The sequence below is a fragment of the Sprattus sprattus genome (genome assembly GCF_963457725.1).
Source record: "Sprattus sprattus genome assembly, chromosome: 7".
NCBI lineage: Eukaryota > Metazoa > Chordata > Actinopteri > Clupeiformes > Clupeidae > Sprattus > Sprattus sprattus.
This window is the reverse complement of record NC_137926.1, coordinates 4,920,025-4,932,028: the sequence shown is the minus strand read 5'-3', so window position 1 is coordinate 4,932,028 and position 12,004 is coordinate 4,920,025. Positions and strand designations below refer to the sequence as shown.

Sequence of the window (12,004 nt, the reverse complement as noted above, 5' to 3'; positions counted from 1 at the left end):
TATCTTATTATACACACACACACACACACACACACACACACACACACACACACACACACACACTTAAACATGATCATACTTAGATCCCAAGTGTACACACACACACACACACACACACACACACACACACACACACACACACATAAACCTATCAACAAAACAAACACTGACTCTCATACCTCATGAGTCATCTCCATGTATTGACTGAGGACGGAGCTCCCAATGGGATTCGTGGGCAAACCAATAAGTGCGGTACACAAGGACAGGACTGGTGTGCTCACACTGTCAATTACATCAAGAAATGACCTGCATATCTCCTCAACCAAATAGGGTGGGGCAGTGGGGTGAAAAGTTTACAACCATTTATTTTCATATTTGCGCTGTCTTTACTACCTGCATGTTGTAAAGCAAAAATCAATAAATACAATGTTCAAAAAAATAAGAAATGACCTGCATGATATAAAAAACGTTTTTTTTTGTGACACAATTATTATAAAATACTAACCCTATATACTATAGCCTATATACTGACCTGGTAAGCTAAACCGTAAACACATTCTCTGCTTTATACTCATTTTGCAAATTCTAAGACACACTTTTTGATCAATACTAAACACAGCTCTCTGCATTAGACCCATCATTCAAAACTAAAAACCTTATTTCTTTTGGAAAACACTGCCATTCAAATGCCACAACCGTTTACCAATTACCCACACCCAGTCAACAAGTTTGAAAACACTAATGGCTAGTATGGGTTGCTAACTAAGATATCAGAGCTTAAACCCTTAGATAGGTTAGATATCTTGGTTTGGACAACAATGGAAGCCGATATTGCAGGGAGAGGAAGAGAAACCGTCACATCAAAAAACTGCTATGAATATTCAATTCAATTCAATTTTATTTGTATAGCGCCATAACAATACAATTGCCTCTCGGCGCTTAACAGAGCCCACAGCCTAAACCCCCTTAGTGCATGCACAACGGCAACAGGGGCAAGGAAAAACTCCCTGTTAGGCAGGAAGAAACCTTAAGCAGAACCACGGCACATAAGGGGGGACCCATCTGCTTGAGGTCGGCCGGGTGGAGACAGGAAGGTGGGACGGGGGGAAGGGGGGAAGGGGATATGTGCTGTGACAGCATGCTGTGCTGGCCTCTCATTGGTACTGTGTTCCAGTGTACTGTGTAAAACAATATTGACAACTTAATGTCTATTCAGGCTGTCATACAATACTACAATGTTTTGTCTTGCCTGTTTCAGAGAGTGATGGAGCTAGATTTTGCCTCAGTGGACCGAGAGTTCCTTTACATTGATGAAGCTGGCTGTAACCTTGACCTTTAAACCTGAAGCTGGCTTTAACCTTGACCTTTAAACCTGAAGCTGGCTTTAACCTTGACCTTTAAACCTGAAGCTGGCTTTAACCTTGACCTTTAAACCTGAAGCTGGCTTTAACCTTGACCTTTAAACCTGAAGCTGGCTTTAACCTTGACCTTTAAACCTGAAGCTGGCTTTTACACCTTGACCTTTAAACCTGAAGCTGGCTTTAACCTTGACCTTTAAACCTGAAGCTGGCTTTAACCTTGACCTTTAAACCTGAAGCTGGCTTTAACCTTGACCTTTAAACCTGAAGCTGGCTTTAACCTTGACCTTTTTACCTTGCCAAAACAAGGCGCCGGGGAAGGAACATGGTAGTACACCATGTCATGGCCAATGTCCCGGGGCTGCCCGGTAGCAACATCCCAATGTGGGCAGGCATTAGCCAGAGTGGTGCCATTCATCATCATGCCATTCTTGGTCCCCATGACGATCTCCACATCACCTCCTTCCCCCACACCCTACACCGAAACGTATTCTCCGTAACCCTACTTATTCTCCGTAACTAAGGGAGGGGACCGGAGCAGCCCGGATTGGTTGTCGTCAGGGACGAAGCAAGTTTACACCGGGCTGCTCTGGTTCGCAATTGGTCTATGATCTATGATCATCAAGCACGCAGTGCAGTCCTTCTCTCTCCAGGCGATGGAGGCGGCCTGCGGTGACATTGATGGGGGAGCCTGCCAGGGCTGGACGCGTCACTCCAGACAGACCCCCTTGACGTTTGGCTAGAGAGAACATCACTTGTGATATCACTGAGGTGCTGTGGCCCAGACCCAAAAATAGGAGACAGGATGCATCCTCATTTTTCATTTAGCTCACTGTGACAAACCTATATTTGTTCTCTTCTATTACAGTCTACACAGCATGTGGTGTTTGTCACTGTTCATGACAAAACAAAATCCCATTTCCCATTTGTGTTTTATGGTGCATATGTAGTGAATTCATACATTGCCTGTATATTTGTGAAAATAGTAGTAATGCTAGTAGTGGAGTCCATTTGTCACAGCAGTGTGTAGTTGATGTGTAGAAAGAGATGGTGTGTTTGCTTTTTCAAGACGTGTGCAACGTTTTGCATGTTGTGTTTGAACCCGTGGGTTCTGTGTGTTAAGTTCTGACAAACTTTTCAGAAACTGTGTCTAAGTGAGCATTGGTTAAAAAAAAAAAACTTAAATTGTTTATCCCTCAGACATTCCAATGGGAAAAAGTGCCAGAGAATTGTCTTAACATCCTTTTCACACAGACCTAAAGGTTTAACCAGGTCAAAATAACAGAGAGAATTCCTCAAGGACATTGCTGAATGAGCTATGGGTTATGTGTTATTATCTGGAGCTTTCATCTGGTTAAAAACACCCATTGAAAGAGAGACTGAGGGAGATTGGCATGTTGAGTACGGAGACGTGAACTATTGTTCCCCTTCAAGGCTATCGTCTGCAAGATCTCCGCTAGATGAATAGATAGAGAATTTAAGAATGGACAAACGAGATGTTCAAGATGATTAACAGGGAAAACTTCACTTCAGGGCTGTCTTCAGAGACACTTGCTGATGGGAAAAGTTGGTTACCTCAGTCTGGATGAATTTAATGAGGACAAGACCCAAGAGGGCATAAGGACCATGAGAGAAGCAGATGCAGGGCGAGTGAGATGAGCAGTCAGTGGAGAGAGAGAGAGATATTTCGATATTTAATACATCCTCTCCACTATCTCAAACAAAAAGGGCAGACGCTTTGTGCATGGAAACTAGTTTTTGAGCTTTGTTCCTCACCCAGACTAAACCTATGGCCAGGGACGTGCACAGGAGCGGGCTAAGGTTGCTCAGGCAACTGCCTGTTTGCCCTCCTCGACTAAAGTTACCCCTCCGAAGGAAATATATATACTGTATATTTGCGATAAGGGGACGGGGGCGTGGCAGCGGCGGTTAGTGAGAGTTTAAAATAATATTGGCAAAATTTGCGAACAGGGGACGTGGGCGTGGCAGCGGCGGCGGAGACAAAAATGTACGTGTTGCCCTATTTTCCAGGGCAGAGCAACTGCCCTTCAAAATTCTTGTGCAAGTCCCTGCCTATGGCCATAGAGCTTAAAAAATATCTAAGTCATTTTTACCTTTTTTAGTTTTTCTAATTTTTGCTCTTCTCCTTACATCCACATGAATATTTTGATCCTCTAATTAACGAGCCACCCCACATCCTAGGAATTCTTTCAGAATGCTTAATGAACCATCAGCAAGGACCGAAACCACAACGCAGAGTAATTCATTACGCATCCTCAAGAACTCAAGACATACTCTCCAAAATGAAGAAGAATCTAATCAGTTCAATGGAATGAAACAGAAAAAAGCCAAAGCGTGTGTTTGTGCAAGTACTCATTTCATTCTTGGGCTGCTGATGTAAGTGTATGTGTGTGTGTGTTTGTGTGTGTTTGTGTGTCTGTGTGTGTCTGTGTGTGTCTGTGTGTGTCTGTGTGTGTCTGTGTGTGTCTGTGTGTGTCTGTGTGTGTCTGTGTGTGTCTGTGTGTGTGTGTCTGTGTGTGTCTGTGTGTGTGTGTGTGTGTGTGTGTTTGTGTCTGTCTGTCTGTCTGTCTGTCTGTGTGTGTGTGTGTATATGTGTGTGTGTGTCTGTGTGTGTCTGTGTGTGTCTGTGTGTGTCTGTGTGTGTTTGTCATTGTGTCTGTGTGTGTGTGTGTGTGTGTGTGATTGTCTGAAAGTACTCACTCCCTTGTTGGGCGTCTTGGCGCTAGGTGTGACCGCGTTGGCCTCACTCAGGGCTGAGAAGGAGCGGGGTCTGATCTCTGGCGCGGGCACCGTCACTGGGCAGGGCTCTTTGGGCAGCGCCCCGTAGCCCCCCGCGGTGTTGTTGTTGCCCCTCGGCAGGAGCAGGGTGCTGCCGGAACACGAGTCCGATCGGCCCTCTCGGCTCAGGGGCCTCTCCGGGATGCTGAGCAGGTGCACAATCATAAGGAAGGTCCAGGTCAGGGCGGAGAAGAAGAAGATGACCTGGTACTCCGAACCCAGCAGAGCGCCCAGGGAAGAATGACCCCAATCCATGGCTCCAATTAGGTATCCAGCAGCACCGCCGAGGCCTGGGACACAGACATCACAGAATGCACTGAGTCTGACGCAGAGCAGGATTTCTATTCACAACAAAACACTAGAAATAGTATTTAGCGGAGGCTTTGAAGAAGAGCTGTCTTAGAAAATGTACAGTATATTACTAAATTGTAAATAAACTACTATAAAATACTTAACATTTACATTGAAATAGTTTTGATAGTTAGCCATTTTATATCTTGATAGCTTGATATTTGTCATTCAGGTTAAAGTGAGTGCCAAACAAATACATGCAAATGCAAAATGTAAATCTTAATGTAGAAAATTAAACTCAAAGGTTTATTTTATGCATCATTATTCGGCATGCAATGTCCAGGCAGTTAATACTGACACAGATTAGGGAAACTTTTTTAATAGGTTCCTCAGATATTGATCAATACTCTAACCTCACAGTGACACCCTTCGCTGAACATTTTCAAAAGGGGAAATGAACACAAGGGGGAACTCTGATGCAATTGACTGAGGGGATCCTAAAGGAATGATCAAGGGATACTGAAGGAATCCTGAAGGAATTGACCATACAAAACAAGTGTTAACTTTTCCTGCTCTGTCTGTCTCTGACCGTGGTTGGAGATAGCAGGGGAGACTTTGTTAAATGCTCCAGGGCCGAAGTTTACTGCTCATAACTTCGAGTTAATTCTCTATTCCTTTACTCTGCTGCCGGTTAACAAATAAACGCCACTGTATTCTGTACTCTGAGGATTTATTCATTACACACCGATATAAAGTTACAGCACATATGTTTTGCTCCGGTCCCACACACAAAACCATTCCCAAAAAGCACCTCTTTTTCTTAAAAGAGCCGCACCATTTTACAACACAAGGCTCTACTGCTCTGTGTTACACATGAAGAAAACTGTCATCAACATCCGGATCAAATGTGTTTGTGAGATGAAAATAAATGAGATTGTATCTGTGCAAGGTCCACACTTCTGTCTTAGACTTGGCTGTAAGGGTGCAGAGGATGATATCAAGATGGATGTGTAGTCCAATGTGGAGTTACACATGAAGAAAGCTGTCATCACCATCCACGTCAAATGTGTTTGTGAGATGAGAATAAATGAGATTGTGTCTGTGCAAGTTCCACACTTCTGCTTGGTCTCTCCTAGACTTGGCTTTAAGGGTGCGGAGGATAATATCGAGACGGATGTATAGTCCCATGTGAAGTAGAAACAGTCTTCAGTCTTTCATACACACTAGGCCTATACTATACACTATAGGCTTATATTATATACTATAGGCTAATACTATATACTGTAGGCTTAATGATAACAACATGCAGTAAATCCCTGGCTATATGTATGATATGGTAGTGCATTCAGATGTGTGGAGGGTAAGAGCAGTCCCTTCACATACTAAACTGTAGCGACATGTTTAAGGCTCTCCATCACAGTAACATGGATACAGATATGGTCTCACAATAATGAGATGAGTGCCTTGCTTGTCATTTAAATTGAATTTGTAATGATTACACTAACACCATGTGGCAAACAATATGTAACAGGTAGGAAGAAGAAAAGGGCCTGTTTGAGCATTGTGCTACATGATTCCTGTTCCTTGTCATGTAATCATGAAGTGCTTTGCACCTCCTCTCCCTTCCTCTACCTCTCCTTATCCTTCCTCTTGTGCTATCTCCTCTTACTAGTATTTAACTCACTCTTACAATAGTTACATTCCATTTATTATTATGTAAAATAGTATTTATTACATTTATTTATTTATAGACATTAGACACCATCGCCATGGCCCTTCACATCGCAAATGAGCCACTATGCAAGAACGCTCTTCATAAACTATAGCGCAGCATTCAATACAATCATCCAATAATCTGAAGGGGTTACACATTTATCGGAAACAGACTGCGTTGCATGTAGTGTGTTTGCTTTTAATGAACAAAGACAGGTTCATGTGACTTATAGAGTAAAAGAACAGACGTTAAATAAGTCGTCATGTTATAGTCCCGTGTGGCATAGAGGCTGTCACATGAGGGAGTTTAAGGATGAACGCAAAGAGAGCCCTGGAAGGAATTCTCCCCCATAAAACGTCTATAGCGCTAACCCTTCTGCCACTCCAACGAGGCCAGCAGGCCATGGAACCTGAGGCTCAGCTAAGTAGCGTGCGCACACAAACAAACGCTGTTTAGCGGCAACGGAGGTAGAGTTGTCAGAGGCGAGAGTCATGTGCCTCCCACAGTCAGCTCCAACTCATGACCGCAGCACATGACGAGTGAATGCGGGATTAAAGGGCTTGCATGGGCGCTCAAACCAACCCGTGCCTGACACTCCGTCAGAATGCCGTCAAGTCCACCCGCTCTCAAAATTGGGTGCCCGCGCGCATAACTACGGAGATGTGCCTCCGTTTTAAACACACACTAAACGGCCTAATATGAGAAGATTAGCAGTTGCCTGCCATACAAACAATAAGCCTACGGTGACATTCTGACATGTTTGGGAACAATATAAAATAAGAGATATGGCGTTTAAAGGAGTTTTGACGTGGGAAACAACAAGCCTGATTTAGTTGTCGTTCAAGCCATTCATTTTGACCCAGACTTCACCTTTAAACTAAAAACTTCTCTGCGTAGCACAGTCTACTAGCAGCAGAAAAAGTGTTGTCCAAAAAGTTCTAAGTCCAAAAAGTGCTGAGTCCAAAAATCGTTTTAATTCATGTTTTGCACCAGAGGGCTTTTTAATGTGGATACATGCCCAGCTGTCAGTCACCAACTGGTATTATATTGGATTTACAACCAGCAAAGTCCCAGAGGATGCCCTCAAGAGATATGATGTGGGGGAAAGATGCAAGTCTGCCTTAACCTAGGTACACAAAAAGTAAACTTAATAAGTACAACACTTGTGTGTACACACACACACACACACAGTTGAATTCCCTTGTCACACTTAGGGGCTGCGAACTGAACTCCATCACCGCACTCACGTGAGAGGTTGCAGGTGATAACATTCCTAGAAGGCTCTCAGGGCTCAAGGAGCAAAGCAACATGCTATGCTTAAAGAATTCAAAACCCCACCATAAATGACTTCAGGGCCCAAACAGCTCCCAGAACTTTCTCAAACCTCTACACTTTTGGCTTCCAGCCACACTTTTGTTTGCTCACAACCGTTCTACTCAATAAACAGACCTGCTATGGGACACCCATACGTTAGCTGAATGTAATGCCACCATTGAGAACAATGTACAAGTATGAGTCATTTAATGATTTGATCACTGCCATGAGAAAGGTAAGAAGGTAAGTAGCATATTTGCTTGCAACCATACCACTGAATAGAATCAGCTATGTAACAAGACACCTCTGCTGTGTGAAACTATACAATCAAAGTCAATGTGCCAGTGTGAATAATTTAACAATTAGTTTCACTTTAGTTCGGTGTTGAGAGGCAGGCTTTAGAAGACAATGCATTAGGAACTTACCTGTGAGGAGGGCATGGTAGTGAAGGCCCCTCTCTTTGTCCTGATAAGAGCAAACGTCAAATAAATATGCCTTGATCGGCCCATCGATGAAGTCCGCCGCAAAGTCAAACAGGACGACTCCAGCCATGACCACAACAATGGCCCATATGGACCTCAACGACCGGTCTCGCACTATGGCTGCAACAGAGGGACAAATAGAACATGATTAAATGAAAGAAACACAGGGTCCATGTGCATTAGAAATCACCAAAACAAACATGTATACGAAGCTTCCAAATAGGACCACCATCGTCTTATGCTACTTAAAACATATTGAAAAAAATATGCCTTGGCTTTGCAATATTTCAAACTGAAGTGAGCACCTTAAACTCACGTGTTTCGGTTCTTGTTTATTGTTGATTATGATCTTATGTGGATTTGTTCTAACAGAACAATTAGTGTAGTCTTTAATCTGAAAATGTGATTGTGGTGGGGTTAGGAGGATACACGTGACTGTTGTCCTTTGGTCTGATGTCCAAACTGGTTTAATAATATGGCTTAAACACAAGAATGCTTTCCACCGTTGTAATTGTTCCAGAAACACTGACTCTAAAAGCAACTGTTTGACTATTGGCTACATCCATCCAGGATGAAGGTTCTTGTTCATAAAACGGAGGGATATTCTATTTCTTCTACAGACTTACGTATTAAAGGCCAAGATGCTGAATGGACATTAATAATTTAACTACTGCTTATTATTACTATTTCACAGAAGTCAGAAGTGTTCCAGTCTTTACAAGTGAGGTCATAAGTGATTGAAGTTCCACAGACTTCATTGTGCCTTATCCTTATTCCAAAGTTTTATATAAGCGTTCGTTTTGGTAAGAGCACTAAAATAATTATTGTGTTCCACCACATCATTTGAGTTCAGACTCTTTTGTGAAAGCCTTCAGTGCATAATTACTTTCCATTACTGACCATTGTCATTTTTTTAAAGGGCAAAAATTGACAACATACATTTTAGAATTGGATTAATATGTATGTACTTACCCAGGCTCTAGACATTCAGACAGACAGGAGGAGGAAGACTCTTTGAAATGAAATGTGAATGACCTGTCCAATAACCGTTACATCATTGAACTAATGTCACATTATATAAGCCTATGCCTCATGTCAAATGATGTCATGAGAAGTAAAATGTTTGGTTCGACCTACTTAGGTATGAGTACTTCACAGTTTCTAAGCTGCTGATAGATAAGACATTATAATGTACCATATAATGTTATCTCCCCATCGACATTAAGTTTGGGCAACCCGAAACATTTCCATTTCTTCCTCTGCATGAGCACTGACGATGAAGTTAACAAGAAACTAATTGGGACCCCAAATGAGGAAGGAAAATTAACTTTTTTCCAGTGGGTGTTAATTAAAATCCAGCAAAAATAAACAGCTTCCTTCCTTCTGTGAGTCATGTTAATTAGCCTGATGTGTTGGAAAACAGAGACGTCTGTATTAACATCTGGTATCACTGGGAAACCGAAAGCCCATATATTTAAGCACTGTATGCATTTAGATTGGTTTCAGCTTATTATATCCTCTTGACTTGAAAAGCTTTCCTCATTATGTCCAAGCGACTGTGAATATCAATATTAAGATATTCCGTAACGATTACTTCCTGGGGGCACTTTTAATGCCACGCAAAGTGATTGACATGTATGTCAATGACGCTTAAGGCCACTGGCGGTCCTGAAGGAGCAATTAGGTCTGCTCTCATCATTCAGTCATGTTACAAGACTATGACCACTGTACTACTGAAAAGTAGAAACCATATTGAAAACCATAGAACTCACGTCACCCAAATGTTCCTCTGCCAGGTTTTTTTTTTAAATAATTTTTTCATAGTTTTTTTTTTCATCAGTAATCAGGTAGTCCGATTGCCAGGATCATCAAACCCAGCAACTTGACATGAGCCAGTCTCATTGGCCCGCCACATTAAAAGCCTCACCTGATAAACGCCAGTCTCATTAGCCCGCCACATTAAAAGCCTCACCTGATAAACGCCAGTCTCATTGGCCCGCCACATTAAAAGCCTCACCTGATAAACGCCAGTCTCATTGGCCCGCCACATTAAAAGCCTCACCTGATAAACGCCAGTCTCATTAGCCCGCCACATTAAAAGCCTCACCTGATAAACGCCAGTCTCATTAGCCCGCCACATTAAAAGCCTCACCTGATAAACGCCAGTCTCATTGGCCAGCCACATTAAAAGCCTCACCTGATATGAAAGCATCTCCATTGAGAAACAGCCCCATGCCCAGCAGCATCATAATCCCCAGCGACAGGATATAGGGCCTCCTCCGTCCCCACGGCGATTTGCAATAGTCACTGGCCGAGCCGATAATAGGCTGTAGCAGGAAGCCAAGGATGGGGCTGATGAGCCACACCAGGCTATAGAGACTCCGCGGGAGCCCCACGCTCAGAAGCACCGGCGTGACGAAGGCCGCCTCCACGGCGTAGCAGAATTCCCGTCCGAACATGACCATGCCGTGCATAATCAGGCGCCCCCGAGACCTCCTGGGCGGCTCCACCGCCCCGAACACGCCGAGCCCCACGCCGACACTGTCCAGCTCCTCGTACTCCATCTTCTCGCCGCCCTTCTCGGGGAAGCCTTTGTCCGAGTGGGAGTGTCCGGGGAGCTCCATGGCCGTGATGTGGCTCCCCGGCTCCGGGAACTTGCAGGGCTTGTTGTCTTCGGTCAGGAGAGTCATGGTTGGAGAGAGAGAGAGAGAGAGAGAGGCCAGCAGCGGCGGCACGGCAGTGGCTCAGAGTGGCTCTTGTTGGCCGGCACCGGAACTCAGTGGTGGTAAAAGAGGCCGGTGTCCCCCCTCACTCTCGCTGGCTGGCTATGCAGACAGGCTGGCTGGTTGGCAGGACTAACCTCTACTGCATAGCTGAGCAACGGGAGCTTGCTCGCTCGCCCCTGGGGAAGTGACTAAGCCGAGACGAGGGAAGGGAAGGGAGGCTGAAGTAAGGGTGGGGGCGGGGGTGGGGTGGGTGTGGGTGTGGCTAGTAGTTTGGGTGAACTTCCCCAACCAACACAGACACACACTTCACCCCTCAAGGCCTTGGTGGATCCTCACATGAGGGCCGGAGGCACGTGACACAAATGTTATTATTATATACTATTATTTATTAATAGGGATTCCTCCCCCTTACCAAAGCTATCTTGCTCTCTCTCTCTCTCTCCCTCTTTGTTAATACCCACAAAATACCAAATCGCTCTCAGAACACATTAGTCCTTGTCTCTGGAGGAGATTCCACGCATTATTACCACATAATCCTACACCAAACAAACAGAAATACAGCAATTTATGAATTCTAGGCAGATTGCCCACACTAGATAAGGAAGCAGGCTGCCTGTGGAATGCTCACAAGGTCTCTTTCTTCCGTGTCGTCTGCAGCAGCAGCAGGTCTGCCCGCCCATTAGGTCAATCAAGTGATGCAACATGTGATTTTCCTGAAGGGAGAAGAAGAAAAAAAGCCCTGTTGTGACGAGTGAAGGTCGATCACAGAGTTGTGCTATTGATGCACTAGCATTGTAGCCCTTAAGGTCAGGGCACTAAGACATTATTTACCTACACGAGCCTCGGAGCCGGTCTCGTTCCCCCAGTTTGATTGCTTACAGGAAGCATTAGTGGCTTTCGGAGAAGCTCGTTAGGGACCGTCATGGGACATACCCCCCGGGTAGCAGAGCTGGTCATGTGAGCCAGGGCTGGACTGCAGCTCCTGGGAGAGGGTTTCTCACGGCAACACCGGGCCGGGTTGAGCTGGGCTGCCCGCTCAGGCTACCCCCCCCCCCCCCCCCCCCACAACATGAGGGTTCAGTGCAGTTGTACGGATTTATGAAAAAAAAAAAAAAAAAAAAAAAAAAAACCCACATTCCCCTCATATCTCTGGGCCTCTGAGCATCTGTGCAAACCCACACTAATCCAGTCTGGGAAAGAAAGAGTGAGTGTGTGTGTGTGAGAGAGGCAGGGAGAGAGAGAGAGAGAGAGGGAGAGAGGCAGGAAGAGAGAGAGAGAGGCAGGGAGAGAGAGAGAGAGAGAGAGAGGCAGGGAGAGAGA

General features: G+C 44.6%; 1 protein-coding gene across 1 annotated transcript in view; it reads right to left on the bottom strand.

Annotated features, from left to right (window-relative positions):
* Nucleotides 1-10,648, bottom strand: part of slc45a2 (solute carrier family 45 member 2) — a gene marked incomplete at both ends in the record, with an annotated part of 24,725 nt that extends 14,077 nt beyond the window's left edge. The window contains 3 exons of the mRNA XM_080842440.1: nt 4,080-4,447; nt 7,902-8,078; nt 10,156-10,648. Coding sequence (XP_080698566.1) covers nt 4,080-4,447; nt 7,902-8,078; nt 10,156-10,648 — 1,038 coding nt within the window. The remainder of the gene's footprint in view (nt 1-4,079; nt 4,448-7,901; nt 8,079-10,155) is intronic.
* Nucleotides 10,649-12,004: the final 1,356 nt, after the last annotated feature.